Source organism: Notolepis coatsorum (genome assembly GCF_963971535.1).
Source record: "Notolepis coatsorum genome assembly, chromosome: 15".
Lineage (NCBI taxonomy): Eukaryota > Metazoa > Chordata > Actinopteri > Aulopiformes > Paralepididae > Notolepis > Notolepis coatsorum.
Window position 1 is genome coordinate 3,794,115 of NC_140179.1, and position 20,434 is coordinate 3,814,548.

The 20,434-nt window shown below is 42.6% G+C and overlaps 1 protein-coding gene across 1 annotated transcript in view; it reads left to right on the forward strand.

The window, feature by feature from the left end:
* Positions 1-2,123: 2,123 nt before the first annotated feature.
* The window catches only part of kdm5a (lysine demethylase 5A), a 64,484-nt gene continuing 46,173 nt past the window's right edge, over positions 2,124-20,434 (forward strand). Inside the window, exons 1-10 of the mRNA XM_084330347.1 lie at positions 2,124-3,413; positions 4,197-4,274; positions 4,395-4,517; positions 9,024-9,194; positions 12,120-12,317; positions 13,134-13,212; positions 13,468-13,559; positions 14,034-14,192; positions 15,165-15,284; positions 16,584-16,742. Of these exons, the coding sequence (XP_084186473.1) occupies positions 3,267-3,413; positions 4,197-4,274; positions 4,395-4,517; positions 9,024-9,194; positions 12,120-12,317; positions 13,134-13,212; positions 13,468-13,559; positions 14,034-14,192; positions 15,165-15,284; positions 16,584-16,742 (1,326 nt within the window). The 5' untranslated portion in view covers positions 2,124-3,266. The remainder of the gene's footprint in view (positions 3,414-4,196; positions 4,275-4,394; positions 4,518-9,023; positions 9,195-12,119; positions 12,318-13,133; positions 13,213-13,467; positions 13,560-14,033; positions 14,193-15,164; positions 15,285-16,583; positions 16,743-20,434) is intronic.

Consider the following 20,434-nt stretch of genomic DNA (forward strand, 5'->3'; position numbering starts at 1 on the left):
CGAAAGAATGCCTAAGCATAACCACTTCGAAAGAGGGCCTAAGCATAACCACTTCGAAAGAATGCCTAAGCATAACCACTTCGAAGCAGAGAATAATTATATGTACAAGGCGGAAGAGACCCTTCGGAGTTAAACCAGTCAGAGAGGGTATTTTCTTCTTCGCTGTACGCGGCCTAGCCAATCAGAGCGAGCGTCTTCGCAAGAACAGAGGCTACGGAAAAAATAAAATAAACAGCACAAACTCACTACTTCCGGGTTTTACTGGAAACAACAACACTGAGTACAAGCCCCGACGCATTCTTTTTTTCCGTAGCCGCATTTCTCGGAGACGCTCTCTGATTGGCCGACGCCTGTTTCTACACTGGTTAAGCTTAGGCACTCTTTCGAAGTTGGTTAAGGTTAGAGTTTGTCTTAGAGCGTGACGGCAAGTTCTTTCGACAGTTAAGCTTAGGCACTCTTTCGAAGTTGGTTAAGGTTAGAGTTTGTCTTAGAGCATGGCGATAGAACGCCAGGTAGTTTGCAGGCTGTTCGACGCGGAAATGGGCAAAGACACAGCTTGTCACGCGATTGGGCAAACATGTCAGTGGCCAATCAGAGAGTGTCAGTCAGTGGCCAATCAGAGAGCGTCTCCGAGAAATGCGCCCGGACGCGTGAACATGCGCCCGGACGCGTGAACACTTTAGGCAACCAACATGCCCTTCCGCGTTGCTCTGAATTGCTCTGATTGGCTGAGCGTGCGCATGCGCATGAGCCGCGACGCGCTCCTCAGAGGCAGGAATACTAAGCTCCCCCTTAAGCTCCAGGAGAGAGGAGAGAGGCTGAAAACCCGCAGTTCTTGGTTTGTCATGACAAACTAATAAAAAAATCGCGATTTACCCGGTGGCTACAACAACACACAGTGACTACATGTGTTGTTGTAGCCACCGGGTAAATCGCGATTTTTTATTAGTTTGTCATGACAAACCAATTACATAATCCAACATATATGTGTAAAGGCACAACATATTCCAGTTAACGGTATATTTTTTTAATGATTCGTTACGGCGCAATCAATACTTCCATGCGTTCGGGACCTCCATGTTTTGGGGGTATTCATCAGAAAAATCGGATCCGGGATTCGGCTCCCATCAGTCGGGCAAGAACTGCGGGTTTTCAGCCTCTCTCCTCTCTCCTGGAGGCCTGTACGTTAATGCCAAGCAAGCAGTGCAAAAATGCTTCCGCATTCGTCACCGCACGCTAGTGCGGTAAAGCGCCCTTCTTTTCAGACACGCGCTACCGTGCGTGCACCGGCGGCGGCGTGCTCGCTCAGGTGCGTGCGTGCGCCGGCGTGCTCGCGCGAGGTGCCCGCGCATGCGACACGAGCGGAGCTCAATATATATAAGTCACCGCCCCTTATTCAGTATCCAACAAATAGCTCAATTGGCAAGGACACATGGCTGTGGATCCTATGGCTTGTTTGCTGGCGAGTTCGAATCCCATCGAAAATATTTTTTAACGTGATTTTTTTTTAACGTGTATTCTTTCGCCGATTAAGGTTAGGCATTGTTTCGGAGTTGGTTAAGGTTAGAACGGTTAAGTTTAGGCGCTGTTAAGGAGCTGGTTAAGGTTAGAGTTTGTCAAAGAGAATGGCAATATAATTTCTATGGTTAAGGTTAGGCATGGTTAAGGTTAAGGTTAAGGTTAGGCATTGTTTCGGAGTTGGTTAAGGTTAGAACGGTTAAGTTTAGGCGTTGTTAAGGAGCTGGTTAAGGTTAGAGTTTGTCAAAGAGAATGGCAATAGACAGCCTATTTCCGCGAAAATGAAAGGCGCATTACTGCATGCCACTACGGTAAATTTTTGCACTGCTTGCTTGGCATAAAGCTACACGCCTCCTGGAGCCGCGCTCGGCCAATCAGAGAAACGCGGAAGGCGCTCGGCCAATCAGAGAAACGCGGAAGCGCATGTTGGTTGCCGAAAGTGTTCACGCCGCCCGGACGTTGGGTTTGCGGCTCTGCAGATATACACCCTATTGAACGGTTCACCAGCTAGCCTAGCCGCGTTAGCTCCCTGTCAGCGGCGCGGTCGGTCGTTGTTGTTTGTGTGAAAAGTGGGACTCCGTGTTTATGGGGACGTGATGTGCTGTTTTATTTTTTAGGTATATTGTCGAGCAGATAACGCCAGGTTACACCACGGGACCGTCCAGCTCAACCAACAACCGAGGCTATATATTCAGCTACCCTTTAGCTGCTGCAGAATAGCGACCTAAACGAGGAGTGGAACTAACGACACAACAACAGTCAACAGTGTGGAGCAGCAGCCTCCCTGCTCTGCAGATATACCCTACTCTCCCTGCTGGAGGAGGAACCGCCGCTGTTCTCTTCTTGGAAGAAAAGACACGCAAAGACCGGAGTTTATTAACAATAACGTTACATTTATTACGCTAACCTTTTCTTTTGCGGTCGCACAACGTTATTATTAAATAACCCCCACGCAGCCTATTTTTTTAAACCCCATTATTATGATGGTGAAAAAATAATGCATTGCCGTGGAGGTGGTGGTGGGGACGGGGACAACATGGCTAGTAATAGTGTTCGAGCTTGCCTAGTAATAACAGATGCCGCAGCCAAAGTTGGATAACCCGTTTTTGTTGTTGTTTTTTGGGGGTATTATATTTAAGAAATATATATGAAGGCGTTGATGCATTTGACACCAGTGTGATTTCTTTCACTGGATCGTGTTTAACTTTGTGAAGGGATCGCCTGTCCCCCGTTTTTGAAGGGTTATTATTATTATTATTCCGATGGCGTGGTGTGTGTCTGGCGGTGCTGCCGCCGCCCGGTGCCCCAGGTAGCTGCTCCTCCTCGGCCCCGCGGTGCTGCCGCCGCCGCCCGGTGCCCCTCCTCGGCCCCGCGGTGCTGGAGGGAGGACTCCCCCGGTGGGATGGACGAGCCTGGCTGGCAGTGATCTGGACCTCCGTTGTTTTTTTTTGCGTCTAACGTTACTTTTTTTTACAGAATGCGACTCATCATAACACATAGCGATATATCCCAAGAAATGGCAGTGGCTGCGATTATGATTATTAAACGTGTTCGATTTCAGAATTGAATAATCATGCTGGAAGTTCTCCAAGAAGAAGAAGACTTAATGTCCAGTTGTTGTTCGAGGAGGCTATAATCATGGACTGATCCCACTCGGATCACCTCACAAGGCAACACGTTTTGAACTATTATTGTGTTTGTAAAAAAAGAAAAAGAAAAAAATATTTAATTGTTTTAGCAAATTCAACATGTCCGGATTTGCCGAATTTGTGCCCCCTCCCGAATGCCCTGTTTTTGAGCCGAGTTGGGAAGATTTCTCGGACCCTTTAGGATTTATCAACAAGATTCGACCCATTGCAGAGAAAACTGGCATCTGCAAAATTCGACCTCCCGAGGTAAACTCTTCTTCTATTATTATTATTATTATTATTGGATCGTAGCTCTGCTTCTTTCAGATGCTCTTGCATGGAGTCGCCTGGTCTCTCTTGTTGTCATTTAGCAGCTAGTCCGGTTGTTATTTTGGGCCTGCGTGGATCTTGCGTTAGGTAACGACATTAGTCTTTACCATTACACTTATAGAGGTCAAATTAGACGTCCTATTCTTATTTTTTTATTTTTTTCGCTTTCCAGTGAGAATGAGATGTGGCGTATTTTATGAAATAAGAAAACGTATCTTTTGATTTCAAATGATTTGTAAAAAGGCTCAGATCGCACATTTCTGCCTCTGATTTCTTTGTTTATGTTTTACCCCTTTTTTCGGCCTTCGTGGTTACATTGTAACTGTTAACCATGTTTACTGCAAAATAATGCCAGGTTAGGCCATAAGTTCGGCCGCTCTTTTAGTCAAATCCTGTCGCCTGCATCTGTTTTGTAGACTTGCAGTCAACACATTGGTTAACGTTAGCCATGGATTTGCCTCTTGGCCTTGTCATGTTGGACCAGGAGATGTCCACTTCTTTACCATATTATGACGAGGCAGAATATGAGCTATGTCCAAAATTGTAGACTAGAAGAAGAATTGTCTGCTGAGTGTGTTGAATAGATGCATGCATCCCTTCCTCTTGACAGACAACCTGTGATTTCCTTGACTTAAAACAGCATTGATGTTGCTGTCATTTCCTCGTTCTTTTGTTGGACTTGTCAGTGGGCTAATATTTTGGATCTTCCTGTCTTGTCAGGATTGGCAGCCTCCCTTTGCCTGTGATGTGCGCAATTTTCGCTTTACCCCTCGAGTCCAACGGCTCAATGAACTGGAGGTGAGTGTTGCCAAAATGTTACAGAATGCATCATCATCTCATCTGGTAAAGATAAATAAACATGTCTATTTCTCTGTGGCTCCTCCCCTCTCCTCTCCTCTAATTTACCAACATGCTCAGGCCCTCACTCGGGTCAAGCTCAACTTCCTGGACCAGATCGCCAAGTTCTGGGAGCTCCAGGGCTCCAAGATTCGCTTCCCCCACGTGGAGAGAAAGATCCTGGACCTTTACCGGCTCAGCAAGGTGACCTGTTTCTACTGAATCACTCTGTCCACTGCCCATCATCCTCCACAGATGCAACATGACATTTTTATTATGAGTAGGCTGTTGAATTCATGTTGTTAAATGTAGCATTGTTGGCCTGTGCCAATTATTTTTAATAACCCAGGTAATCTGTAAAATCGACTGACCATCATGTCTAGAGAGAGTGTTTTCATGGCGCATCATCAAACCGGAGATACTGAACGTATCCAACGCAAGCGAACTAGCATCTGTTCCTGGTCATTGTTGCTCAAAATGTTCGGTCGGACCGGGAAAAGCATTTGGAGTACTTCAGATTGCCAAAAGCTATTACAAATCAGGGAGAAGAGTGCAAAAAAGGAGGCGAACAGTACACCCCCTCTCCTCTCTGTCCTCCCGTCTGAACGATCTACCAAAGTACCGATAAGCATTTCGATCCAAAAATGTGTACTAGTAGACTATTAGAAAAAAAATTCAAATGTAAAGATCAGTTGATCTAGTAACGTTATTGAATCACCTACCTTGGCTTTCACAATACACATGTCATGTGACATGTCATCGATGAGCTGATACTGTGCCCCGCTCACCCATCCACACACCATCTGGTTGTAGGCAATAGGCATCCAAACCTTTGTAAGATTTAAGGTCTTCATCTGTGTATGGGCTTGGTGAAAAGACGAGGTAGTTCACTATGTCGGGGTAGGCAATAGAAGGCAGAATTGTAGGGTCGTAAACTCGAAGATGAAGTAGCCAGCTAGCTCGTATGGATCTTCACCACCTATTAGTCTGAGTTTATAAGAATATTGCGCCCTTTCCTGCCGACTAAGTCCTTCTCTGTAGGTTCTAGCAGCTTCCACGCGCTTTCCTGCACTTTTTTTGTGGTTTAAACATCCTAAAATCCTAAAAAGTCAACTTAAATCAAACATTCAGCGTGCAATCCATTCAGATGTTTAAATCCCAGTATCGCCGCAATGTCCACGCATCCGGGTTACTGACCAAATCGTGACGTCGGTGCAAACACTATTGTAAAATGTGCAGGTAGCTCAGCATGTAATGTACACTTCACAGAAATAGAAGTTCGGTTCATAACATAGTTTTCTGGTCACAGGTTTCAGTTCGGTACGGTTCAGTTTGATTGATTGATTGAAAATTGTATTAACAGATTGCAGAATGGGTACAATACAGTATGGCTCAATACACACAATTGTTAAGGGGATGCAGACCAGAGAAAGACTTTCGTCTTGTTTACATCACGGTCCCCCATTTTCAATTCATAATGACATACATGATATACAGATATATATCATGACATTTATGACATACAGATATACAGTACTGTTACATTTATGATATACAGTACTGTTTAACAGAGATTCTAAGTACCAGAAAATATATACATTTGAGGGGGAGGAAACTGTACATTAGGAGGGCGGTGTAGAGCCTGATGCCTGCCGGTATAAAGGACCGGCAGTCAACAGTGGGGAGAACAAATTCCATTGCTAATTCAAATAGTATTTGGTAAAAAAAAAAACATTTGCCTTCATTGTATTAGCTGAAAGCATAAGAAACACACAAATACTTGGTTATTATCAATTTGGCCTATTTGTTAATTCTAAGTGGCTCTCATAAGGGGATGTGCCTTTTTATTATTTTTTTTACTTCGGTGTAATGAAAGAGTTGTAGGCAGTCTGGTAACTTTGTTCTGAAGGTCCATCCCTCTTCTGTAGACCTAGTAGTGTAGCTGTAGCCTATAGTGTATGTGTTGGATAATTATTTGACAATTCTGTTTCGTGTCTGTTTACGTTTGGAAATGACCTTGTTGCTGAAGTGACCATGAAAGGAAATATTAACATCATGGCCTGAGGTTGTGCACTGAAATGCCAAACTACACACGACTGCATTGGGTTGCATAGTTCGCTTTCGCTATAAATAACAACATTAAGGCTTTGATTATGATTTTGCCCTGTCAGTGTCAACATATCCAAATGCAGAGGTTGTTTTTTGTGTAACGCTAAATACTTTGGGGAGCATTTGCCTTCCCTGATCTGCTAGTAATGGACCGTTATCTAGATTTTACGTGTGAAAGGGCAACTCCCGGCAATGATGCCCGCACCCAATTCTCTGGGCATTGTGTCGCAAAGAGGCCTCATGTGTCTGTGGAAGCAGGAAGCACTGGCCTAGGAAGTGTCGACATGAAATTAGAAAACATGCTAAATCCATGCATGAAAATAATCTTTGATTGACCTAGCGAAACACTTGTTTTTACAAAGTTGGGGAATGGCCATGTGGTTGTACCTCTTCAGCTCCAGTCACGCATCTACGAAAAACAGACCCAAGCAGATGATTTGAGTAAGCGAAGCGATACGAGGTGGATTCACGTGGGGCTGGGCGATATGGCCAAAATATCACATGGTGGTTTAACGGTAGACCAGGGGTTCCCAAACTTTTCAGGCCAGGACCGAGAAAATAAGGCGTCAGAGAGCCGCGGCCCAATGCACATCGTCTGGCTTTTTTTTATTTTTTATTTTTTGCCAGGCGACCGATTTTTTATGCCAAATATCACTTCAATCCTATTAAGTTAGTTCAAGTTAGTTATTAATTTATATGTGCTATTTATGAGAGGGCTAACTTGTTGCAAAATAATAATGATAATAATAATAGCCTCATTAAAATACTATTGTTGCTTCGGTTGTTTTCAGCGTTTTATGTGCATAATCTGTTATTTAGTTTGAAATGTTCGTTGAAATAAGTAGATTTTTCATTTTTGTTTATTTATTAAGTTAATATAAAACCATATAGTCACATTTTAGAATACAATAGAATATAATTTTAGAATACAACTAGAAACACTGTCCTGGCCTGCTTCTAAGTTCAGTGGCCTGACAAAAAAAATTTATTGATTTTTTTTTTTTTTTTTTTTTTGAAATCATCTCGCGGCCCTCCCGTGGCTGCTCGCGGCCCACCTTTGGGTCGCGACCCCGACTTTGGGAACCACTGGTCTAACGGTAGACGACAGTATTCAGTTTTCCAATGTGATAGGACTATTGTTTTATGTCTTTATCTTGTAATATACAATTGTCACAGTGCTGTTTCATTCAAGATATTTGTAATACTGATGCAAGGACGTATTTGTTGATCAACCTTTTTTGTCATTAGATGTTTTTATTCACATGAAGTAAAACAACGGCATACAAAAATACACGACACAATTGCCCCCCCACCCATCCTGAGATATTAAATAAGTGTATGGGGCAGTTTCCATCTTAATGCAATAGGTTTCTTTTTTGCAGCCTTCAGGCCATCAAGTAATATATGTTTCTGGTATTGGGGGGTATTTGGGGGGGGCTTACAGGTATAGTAATTATTTTTTACAGTATGTATATTCTTTCCAATATGAACATATTGTGAATGACTGTATTGTAAAAATAAAAGTCCATACCTTTGCATGGATCCATGAAGGTATACCTTCATATTCGATGCTTTGCTCAGCTGTAGGACAATATTTGCCCTGTAGGACTAAACATGGAACAATATACGTTCCTTGACATCAAACGGTAAATACCATTGACGACCTGCATGACTCTACTGTCTTCTTTTTTTTTATCCACTTTTTCTCCCATTTTCTATTTTTCTCCCATCCCAATTTTCATATTGTCCAATTCAACCCTCCCCTGTCTTCGAACGCTGTTTCTTGCCTCCCACAAGCCGGCTGCAATGTGGACTAAGTCATACATAGCACGAGTCCCCTCCGATACTCGAAGTAACAGCCGTCGCATCTTTTCACCTGCGCGGCTCGATCTTTCAGCGTCAGGGGTCTGGGCTTTGGAGGGGCCCCGCCCCCGTCGCTTCTTGATTCTACTGCGCAGGCGCACCAACCGACCTGTAGGAGTCGCTGTCCACAACGCCCGATCCCCACCCTTCAGTTTCCCTCCCCGTAATACTGCCAATGTGTATTACTGTGGACGACCAGCTAAACTGAAAGCAATGTGGAGAGCGGGGCTCGAACAGGAGGCATCCTGTTCCAGCCTAGTCTCCAGCATTCGTTGCGAGCGCCTTGCCCACTGCGCCACGTAGCCGCCCATGACTCTTCTGTCTTTATTCATTATTCAATAACCAGAAGTTTTACCCTGAGGGATGATTTACAATAAAGTGCTATTAAAAAAAAATACCTGAAAAGTAGGCTACCGTACTTAGATTCTTGATGCTGGAACTCCCAAAACACTAGCATTAGTATAAAAAGGAAGAAAGGCAGGCTGTAGCTGCATACAACTTTTGAGATTCCACACGTTTGCCTTCTAGTAGTATTGACAAATCCAAAGTATTTCCGTCATGCGTTGCATTCAGACCTGCGCGAGAAGTGAATATTCATTTCCACAATCGAATGTAATGGTGTTTTTTTTTTTTTTTTTTTTTTCTCCGATTATAGAATATCGTTTGACAGCCCTAATATAAACAACCTTCTTCTGTGACTTGAAGATCATCTCAACGTGAAGACCTTGTGTGTTTCAGATCGTGTCTTCCGAGGGCGGCTTCGAGACGGTCTGTAAGGAGAAGAGGTGGTCCAAGGTCGCTGGCCGCATGGGCTTCCCCCCGGGGAAAGGTGCCGGCTCGCTGCTGCGCTCCCACTACGAGAGGATCCTCTACCCCTACGAGCTCTTCCAGACTGGAGCCACACTCACTGTGAGTGACGATAACCTTACACACACACACACACACTGCCCAAGAATGGTGGTACAGTAATGTGTTTTACTAAGCAGAGCTCCAAACAAACTGGGCTCACCACCGTCCCAAAACATAGTTCTAGTCGTCTCAAAGTATTTCTTGACTGTCCCAAAAATATAGAAGGGATCTTTAACAACAGCAGACCCGACCGTCTGTAGTGTGGTAGTGAAAGGTTAACCTAATCTGTAGTGTGGTAGTGAAAGGTTAACCTTCTGTAGTGTGGTAGTGAAAGGTTAACCTAATCTGTAGTGTGGTAGTGAAAGGTTAACCTAATCTGTAGTGTGGTAGTGAAAGGGTTAAAGCTCCAGTCATGACCGTGTCAATGTGAGGTATATATTCGCACACATTCTTAAAGAGTTGGATCTGTAGATGGAAGATAAGCTTCTTGGTACTTAATTAACCCATCAAGCTGTATACTTCAGTGTTTATAACATTACCAACATAAACAAACCTTTTACAGCCACAAAATACAGCAAATACAATTTAAAATGAACTAATTATTGACCTGTTGTCTAGTGTTAGTCTTTGTATAATGTGTGTTGTCTAGTGTTAGTCTTTGAACGAACTGCCCACCCCAGTTAGGACAGCCGAAACCCGCCCAATCTTTCGCCGTCGACTAAAGACGCACTTCTTCAACCATTATCTGAAATAAAAAAAAATTCTTTAATTTTTTTTTATCTAACCCCTAACCTTATTGTCCTAATATACTAACCTACACTGCAGCACTCAACACTTTGATGAACATTGTTGCTCAGCTGATATATTTGTGCCCTTCCGAAGTTCCTGATGACTTGTCGTACAGAACTTGTAAGTCGCTTTGGATAAAAGCGTTTCAGCTAAATGATAAAATGTAAATGTCAATGTATAAAGAGCTCAGTCATATTTACCTGCTGTCTAGTGTTAGTCCTTGTATCAAGAGCTCAGTCATATTTACCTGCTGTCTAGTGTTAGTCCTTGTATCAAGAGCTCAGTCATATTTACCTGCTGTCTAGTGTTAGTCCTTGTATAAAGAGCTCAGTCATATTTACCTGTTGTCTAGTGTTAGTCCTTGTATCAAGAGCTCAGTCATATTTACCTGTTGTCTAGTGTTAGTCCTTGTTATCAAGAGCTCAGTCATATTTACCTGCTGTCTAGTGTTAGTCCTTGTATAAAGAGCTCAGTCATATTTACCAGTTGTCTAGTGTTAGTCCTTGTATAAAGAGCTCAGTCATATTTACCAGTTGTCTAGTGTTAGTCCTTGTATCTAGAGCTCAGTCATATTTACCTGTTGTCTAGTGTTAGTCCTTGTATAAAGAGCTCAGTCATATTTACCAGTTGTCTAGTGTTAGTCCTTGTATCTAGAGCTCAGTCATATTTACCTGTTGTCTAGTGTTAGTCCTTGTATAAAGAGCTCAGTCATATTTACCAGTTGTCTAGTGTTAGTCCTTGTATCAAGAGCTCAGTCATATTTACCAGTTGTCTAGTGTTAGTCCTTGTATCAAGAGCTCAGTCATATTTACCTGTTGTCTAGTGTTAGTCCTTGTATCAAGAGCTCAGTCATATTTACCTGTTGTCTAGTGTTAGTCCTTGTATCAAGAGCTCAGTCATATTTACCAGTTGTCTAGTGTTAGTCCTTGTATCAAGAGCTCAGTCATATTTACCTGTTGTCTAGTGTTAGTCCTTGTATCAAGAGCTCAGTCATATTTACCTGTTGTCTAGTGTTAGTCCTTGTATCTAGAGCTCAGTCATATTTACCTGTTGTCTAGTGTTAGTCCTTCTATCAAGAGCTCAGTCATATTTACCTGTTGTCTAGTGTTAGTCCTTGTATCTAGAGCTCAGTCATATTTACCTGTTGTCTAGTGTTAGTCCTTGTATCAAGAGCTCAGTCATATTTACCTGTTGTCTAGTGTTAGTCCTTGTATCAAGAGCTCAGTCATATTTACCTGTTGTCTAGTGTTAGTCCTTGTATCTAGAGCTCAGTCATATTTACCTGTTGTCTAGTGTTAGTCCTTCTATCAAGAGCTCACTCAACATGTCTCTATTGCTAGTTCTTGTTTTGGGGGCGCGGGGGCGGGGCTACCCATTTGTTGACGTTTGGGTCACTGATTGGCTCTTCATTTTTTTTTTTTTTTTTTTTTTTTAAACACACATATAAACAAACATGACAACACACGATAAGATACACAAGCATTAATACACAGTGTATATCCAACGAAGTTACCATTTATACCAATGTCTTATACAGGATATACCCCTATATATACTGATTGGCTCTTCATACAGTGGGCCCCACCTCGGCACACGGTGCAGTTCAGGTTTCATTAGTAAAGAGTCTCTGACCTCTTCTCCTGACCCAGGATGGGAGCCTAGCCCAGGGCCCACGATCATGAACATTCTGGGAAAATAATATGAAGTATAATATATTTTCCAGGCCTGGAAAGCTATGAAACATGCATCAACTTTTGGAAAAATTTATAATTTATGTCGATCAGAAAAATTACTCACACACGAGATGGTAATAAATAAGGGAATGAGCGACGTCTAGACCATTTCCTGCTTGCTGCCAAGAAACAACTGAGGCAAGAGAAGAAAAGAAATAGAAGCTCTGGTTCATTCATTTCATCTCCCTCTGATCATTTGAATTTGAAATGGGCAGATTGTGCACATGACAGATGACTTGGTATCACGTTATGTAAAAAAAAAAAAAAAGCCTGTGGACTCGGACCAGTCCTGTCATATTGCAACACTTAGTATTACACAAACTAAAATGAATCAAATAATACTCCCGACAGTCACCAAAATGTATGATTTTATAATGTACAATACTTCACATAAATAGAGTAGGCAGACCTGATGACTTTGATTCCCCCCCCCCCCCCCCGCCTGCTACTCTCTCCCCACCAGGGCATCCAGCGGCTGTACGAGGAAGGAGAGGATGGGGAGGAGGTGGACGAGGGCGTAGGGGAGGAGACGGCGGAGGACGAGGAGGACCAGGAGGAAGAGGAGGAGAAGGGCAAGGGAAAGGAGGGCCTCTGCTGCGACGCCACACCGACCAAGGACCGCTCTCTGCCCGAGCGACGCTCCCGACGGCTGAGGTCCGAGGTAAAGGAACAACCTCCCGGTGCCATCTGGGGGTAAAATAGAATGACGGCTGAGGCACAAAAATAACAAGGGATAAGAAAGATTGAGGTCATGTGACTTCAGGGTTAGATTGAGGTCATGTACTTCAGGGTGAGATTGAGGTCATGTGACTTCAGGGTGAGATTGAGGTCATGTGACTTCAGGGTGAGATTGAGGTCATGTGACTTCAGGGTGAGATTGAGGTCATGTGACTTCAGGGTGAGATTGAGGTCATGTGACTTCAGGGTTAGAGTTAGATTGGGTTGTTTGAAAACACGCAACACCGAGAACATTTCCCACCTCAGCATCTCTTTCTACCGCAGATTTCGCTAATGTTGCGCAAAACCAATAATTTCCACAGATTTGTATTTGTTCAGAGTATGTATGATGAATTAGCAATAACCCTCCTCTCCCCCTACCAACCCTCTCTACCTCCTCGCCTCTTGTGTTTGAATTACGCTTGTCTGTTACTTAGTGTAAAGCGACTTTGAGTTCTATAAAAGTGCTGTATAAATCAAATGTATTATTAGTAGTAGTAGTAGTATTAATATTATTTATTATTAATAAACTTTAAGGGATCACATCATACCACAACTTAAATCTTCGTGCTTTTCTTTAATCTCTAACGTTTTTTTCTGGATCGATCCAGCACTGATATGAGAGAGAAAATGGGTTCTGTGAGTGACCGTCTGACCGGGGGGTCGAGGTAGATGGTTCCACCGCATATATACGTCCCTGGAACCCACGTCCCCTGGTTCTGTCCTGATCCTCTTCTATCGCTGTTTGTTTCTCTTCCAGAGGGAAAACAAGGAGCCAAAGGGTCTGAAGATCTTCGCCTCAGGCCCTAAGATGGTGGGCTTGGAGATCGTACCAGCTGGTGAGGACGGGAGCTCCTACTCCTAACTTCACTTGTATTTGTGTAACACGCTAACCGATAACATTGGTAATGCAACGCTCTGTGTGTTCTTTTAGTGCTTAGTTCCCCTATTTGAAAAGCTATATCTCCAATCAACTTGTGTTTTTCTGAAACTTGATTGAGTTTATTACACACGCGCACACAAATACCAGCATTGCAGAAAGTGAAGGGTTTCTCCATTCGTCTTAACATTGGTGCTTTTCTCCTTCTAACTAGACGATGGATTCAATAAGAGGCAGCGTCTTCTCAAGGCTCAGGCCTTCGCCATCAAAATGCGGCCGCGCAAGGAAACCCTGGAGGTCAACTTTGTGCGTACCAGATAATTACACACACACACACACACACATACATACATACATACATACATACATACATACATACATACATACATACACACATACATACACACATACATACATACATACATACATACATACGCACGCACGCACGCACGCACATACATACATACATACATACATACATACATACACACACACACACACACACACACACACACACACACACACACACACACACACACCTGTCAACATACAGTACTTTGTATAGTCTATCCAAATCAATTGTAATGTATGAGCTTTATATATCATGTACTGCCCCTGACTATGAAATAACACTCCTACTTTCAGTGTTTAAATGGGTTCTGTGAGTGAAAACATCGTCCATAAACTGCAAAACCTGAGTGTGTAATAAATAAATGTGTTAATTGTATAAGCCTACGGTGTAACTCTTACCTTGACCGTGCTGCATGGTTCCCCCCCCAGATCGACCTCTACCTGTGTCTGATGTGTGGGCGGGGCGACGAGGAGGACCGCCTCCTGCTGTGTGACGGCTGCGACGACAGCTACCACACCTTCTGCCTGATCCCGCCCCTGCAGGACGTGCCCAAGGGAGACTGGCGCTGCCCCAAGTGCGTTGCAGAGGTAACGCTCGGCTGTTATTAGGTGCCTGGGAAAGGAGTACTTCTTATCATCATCACTGCACTCTTTCGGTTGGGTGGGTGGTTTGTTTGTGCGTGCGTGGGTTTGTTGTTGTTGGTTGGGTGGTTTGTTTGTTTGTGCATGCATGGGTTTGTTGTTGTTGGGTGGGTGGTTTGTTTGTGCGTGCGTGGGTTTGTTGTTGTTGGTTGGGTGGTTTGTTTGTTTGTGCATGCATGCATGGTGTGCACTTTTTCCACGGTTGGTTAGTTGGTTACTTGGTTGGTAGTCTGAGCGAATAACCAAATAGTCGGTGCGTGTGTGCTGACAGAATAGAAGAAAAAAAGATTCTCATCAGGGCATCTGGCAATCTTCCATGGAACTTGTGCTCAACATGCTAGGCTAATTTGACTAGTTGGGTCCGTCATCCTTACCTGTTGCTCACTTTTTCCGACAAGTCAGCCTTGTTCTACCGCGCCATTGAAGAATAATAGCAGCGCATGCAGGTCCGAGGCCAGGCAGGAACAGCACCTATTATGACTCCTATTATTCTATGTGTAGCCGTGACATGAAGCTCTAGTGAACACCACAGGTGAGGTCCGAAGTAGGTGGAATAACTAGGTGGAATGTTTCAACCTGACACTAGAGCAAGAGAGACAATGGACCTATCTCAAACCCTGCCCTCTTTTCTTGATCCTCCAATCACAACTGTCGCTTACAGTTGTGATTGGAGGATCAAGAAAAGAGGGCAGGGTTTGAGATAGGTCTATTGACTCTAGTTGTCTCTATGGGGAGGAAATGATCAGACTTACATTACTAATAATGAAATATGGATTAAAGATTCTATAGTGATTCCGGACACATCAATACATGATTATAAAATCACCAACATCGACCAATGCCGATATGGTCACTGATTATATTGTGCATCCCTAAACGTTAGCCCTCTTCATCGAGTGTCCCATTTCACCCTCCCAGGAGTGCAGCAAGCCCCGGGAGGCGTTCGGCTTCGAGCAGGCCGTGAGGGAGTACACCCTCCAGAGCTTCGGAGAGATGGCCGATCACTTCAAGTCCGACTACTTCAACATGCCTGTCCATGTATGTATGACAGCAGCAGCAGCTCCTCGTACGGTCTGTACTGGTGCTCGAGTGTTAGAAACCATGAGGACGACGCAACACTCCTGCTCGCTGCACGGCCGCTCACGCCTCAGCAGTGCCTCGTGTCGCTCTCCAGACGAGGGGCACCGTGCCCATCCAAGTATGTAATGTCACCGCACAGTGCTGCAGCGCCTGTGTTCCGCTAGCAGCAACAACAACAACAACAACAACAACAACACGACTTATTCAAAATTTCAAAGTTTTTCAAAATAAAAGTGCAATTCTTGTCGGCTAGGTGGTGCATTGGGCAAGGTGCTCACCACCAATGCAGGAGACGCTGGGTTCGAGCCCAGCTCTCTGCATTGCTATCAGCTTGGCTGGTCGTTCATACTAATACAATTGGCAGTATTAGGGGGTGGGAAGCTGATGGGTGGGGATCGGACGTTGTGGACAGCGACTCCTACAGGTCGGTTGGTGCGCCTGCGCAGTAGAATCAGGAAGCGACGGGGGCGCCGTGTCCCTCCCACGCAGACCCTCGCCGCTGAGAGATCGCGCTGTGCAGGTGAAAAGATGAGACGGCTGCCTCCTCGAGTACCGGAGGGGACACGTGATGCAAGGCTTAGTCCACATTGCAGCCGGCTTGTGGGAGGCACGGCCTAACAACGTTCGTGACAGTGGAGGGTAGAGTTGGACGATACGAAATTGGGATGGGAGAAAAATAGAAAATGGGAGAAAAAGTAGATAAAAAAAAGTGCAATTCTCTGTGTTGCAGTACACAAAGGTTATTGAAAAAGCTTTATTTTGCACATTAAAACATCAAACTAAGCATGTAAATGAACAGATACAATTGTGTTTTTGTATAATAATAATAATAATACATATTATTATTTGATTTGATACCTTTTATTTATTCTCAAAAAAGGGACATTGAGGTTTTACCCTCATTTGCAATGCTGTCGGAGATTACAAATATAAACTAATAATAAATAACATTTGTTTTGATGAAATTAAATGGATAAATGCTGTTTATTGGAGCGCTACTTCTGGTCACAGTCAAAGAGTTCTAGAAGACCAAGGCGTGAACCTGTGACCTCACACTTCACAGAGCCCCAATCGAGGCTGGTGGCATATTGTTCCCTAATATTTTCTTTATGTTAGCTGAAAATATGAACATACAATTGTTTTATGAAATCTTAAAAATATCGTTTGGCAGTCAAAATGTCAGAAAATATAGGGATATAATTTTTTTCCCCCATATCTTCCAAACTAAGAGAAACAACCGCCTCTGTCTCTCACCAGATGGTCCCCACGGAGCTGGTGGAGAAGGAGTTCTGGCGTCTGGTGAGCAGCATCGAGGAGGACGTGATCGTGGAGTACGGAGCGGACATCAGCTCCAAGGACATGGGCAGCGGCTTCCCCGTGAGGGACGGCAAGAGGAGGCTGATGGGAGACGAGGAGGTACCGGAGTTCTGATCCCAGTCCAACCCACGTTTTTATACAATTAGCTCATCGTCATATCTGACCGTTCCTGGTGTTGTATGTAGAAAATAGTCAAATTGTCACGTGCCTCATTGTGGGCGACTGTAGGCCTACATTTACATACATTTAGTAGGGATGGGTACCGAATTCGGTACTTTTGAGGTACCGAACCGAAACATGTCGGTACTACAGAGTATCGAATCAAGTGAGAAACAAAAAAAAAAAAAAAAAAAAAAATGTTTTTTATTATTATTTTTTTTTAACGTTTTTCTTCTTCTTTTTTTTTACTTCTTTTCATGTCAACGTTCACACGCACAATATATGCTTACCTAGGATTTGACTTGATTCAACAACAAAGCAGTCGGAGCAATGACAAGCCGAAAACTGTCAAAATTGTAGTTATTTGAAGTTTGGATTTTTTTTTTACGACTGAGGTAGGTAAATTAAATTTCTTGAGACTAAAGTACCGAAAAAAGGTACCGTTGGGTACCGGTATCGATTCACAGGTACCGGTATCTGTTCAAATGTGAAAGGTACCCATCCCTAACATTTATTTTTATTTATCCAAAGCGACTTACAAGTTCTGTACGACAAGACAGCGAGAAGGGCACAACTCTATCAGCTGAGTAACAATGTTCATCAAAGTGTTGCGTGTTACAGTGTAGGTTAGTGTATTAGGACAAGTGCATGACAGTAGATTAGGGTCAGGGTTAGATTTTTTTTTTTTTTTTTTATTTATCATTTCAGATAATGGTTGAAGAAGTGAGTCTTTAGTCGACGGCGAAAGATTGGACGTGTTTCGGCTGTCCTAACTGGGGTGGGTAGTTCATTCCACCATTGTGGGGCAAGGACTGAGAATAGGCGGCTTCTCTTTGATGACCCTCCGGGAGCTTGGATAGGAGTAGGTCTGAGGCGGCCAGAAGATGCAGAGCGTAGGGGTCTTGAGGGTGTGTAGACCGGGGTGCCTGTTGTTCGTGTGAGCTGCTTCCAGGCTAGTGTTGTGTGTTGGGGTGGGTATCGCTAGGATTTGATCATTACTGATACTTATTGATACTCTTATTGATACTGTTCTTCATAATTTGGTGCAAAAAATGGCATGAAAAGATCAACAGTTATTTTACTATAACTTTTTTGCAGAAATGACGAGTTAAATTGTTGCTTTAGTTTCCTATATATACGGTATGTGTGTGTATATATATATATATATAAAATGAGGGAGGAGCAATTGCAACAGATATCTGGTGTTGATGTTGCTTAACTCATTGCACATTATTGCATTGGATTGACTGGGAATGTGCATCGAAAAAATAACTCCGGTCCGGGTCTTGCTTCTCGGGCATGCAGTATCGTGTTACCAGATTGACTGAGGACCCTCAGAGCACCGTCGATTATGTGTTTCGGACTATAACGTTGGATCAATAAACGCGATCGATATTTGGAATGGCGATCAGGAATTGGATTAATCTTTTTTGCAGAACATCTGATGTGAGGTAAGGAATTTATGTTACGAGTCTTGGGGTAATCAGATGTTCCTATCACCGCCATCGCAGCGTGTGTGTGTGTGTGACGTTAGCGCTGACCAGGTCATGGATAATCGATTTTTCAGACCGCTTCTCTAGCGTGCATAAGGACACAAATACTATCGATAATCTAGCGTTTATTTGAAAACTATTCATAAATCAGCCGGAAAATGACAACGTGTTTTGTGCATTGTATTCCACTAAAGGGCTATTATCGCGGATTTCTCTGGAATTACCAGAACTCTCCAAAACTATACTCGTAATTCAAAACGGTATAAAACGGAAATGTACTGATGAAAAAACAATCAGTTTCGTACATGTTGACTGCAAGCAAGTCATTGATAAGCGACGGGTGTATTAGACCCATAGCCATAATTTAAGATATAGTTTAAGCGTTCGCAAATTTCCCCATCCTCCCATTGACTAAAGCGCTGGCACGGAACGGCCTATTTGGGCATAGGGGCGTGGCTTTGAATGTGTTAATGCTGCTTTACTACCAGAACACTTAAAGGACGGCCCATAGGGGGAGCCAGTTCACCTGACATCTACTGCTCTTGTATATACCGTAATTCCTCTATTAGTGACCCGGGCTTGTATTTGCTTAAACTGTAGCGGGTACCAGGCTTTTATTATGAGGAGGCATGTATAAGAGAGAGGCCTATATTTCTAATTTTCAAACGGATCATAATGAATAAATCAACATTTTGTGTCAGTTTGAACCCAGTAAAATGTACTGGGTTCATTTATTGAAACCAAGTACTGTATGAAATAGTAAACAGTGCAATTACAGGTGGTCACTGGTCATTTCAATGTTTTCAAAGTGAAATCAAGTAACTAGCTCAGTATGCAGCTCAGTATATTAGTAACCCGGCTTGTATTAGGAGGCCGGCTTATAATTGCTTAGCTCAAGAGCGCACCCGGCCATTAATAGAGACCCGGTTTGTATTTGAGACCCGGTTACTATTAGAGGAATTACGGTAGGCTATTTTGTTTACATTTCTGACGTTTTCAATAACAACAAAAAAATATATATATATTTATAAATAGAGAGAGAATGAAGGCAGGCGGAAGAATCCTTTCTTTTGATATATATATATATATATATACTTATTTTTGTTATATACTGTATATCACGATTCAATACTGCATCTCGATATGTGGAGTGAAACTGTGGAACAGTCTAAATGTGGTGCTAAAGAAATGTCCAAACATGAGACAATTCAAACTGATGTATAAGGAAATGATGTTCACAAGGTACAGGGATGAGGAAGGGACTTGATATTCACGGGGGTTTACATTTTTATTTTATTTCTTTCATGTTTTACATACCGTAATTCCTCTAATAGTAACCCCGGCTTGTATTTGTTTCAACTGTAGCGGATACCAGGCTTGTATTAGGAGGAGGCCTGTATAAGAGGGAGGCCTATATTTAAAATGTTCAAACAGATCATAATGAATAAATCAACATTTTGTGTCAGTTTGAACCCAGTAAAATGTACTGGGTTCATTTATTGAAACCAAGTACTGTATGAAATACGGTAGTAAACAGTGCAATTACAGGTGGTCAAAAAAAGTAAAATAGTGCAATCACAATACTGGTATAATAATAATAATAATAATAATAATAATAATAATAATAATAATAATAATAATAATAATAATAATAATAATAATAACTTCGTTTTATACAATTCTGAGGTAGGCTTACTCTCTTGGTAAACATTAACACCATACCATTAGGTATTTACTGCACAGCCAGGCCAGCATATAACAACAATAACAAAATATATTGCCTATGGTAAATCCGTTGAGGGAAATACCGTAATTCCTCTAATATACATGAAACCCGGCTTGTATTAGGAGGCCGGCTTATAATTGCTTAGCTCAACAGCGCACCCGGTCATTAATAGAGACCCGGTTTTTAATTGAATACCGGTTACTATTAGAGGAATTACGGTATATAGTTTTTGTTTTTTTGTTTTGCATATATATATATGGTATATATATATATATATATATATTTTTTTTTTTTTATGTTTTAAAATAGTACACTCATTTGAGTAGTGGAAAAGGGGTAGGATTAAATAAGTGTATACTTCTTCCTACTCCCTTTCGAACATGTAGATTGAGTTGTGTTTTGCTTTTGTTATT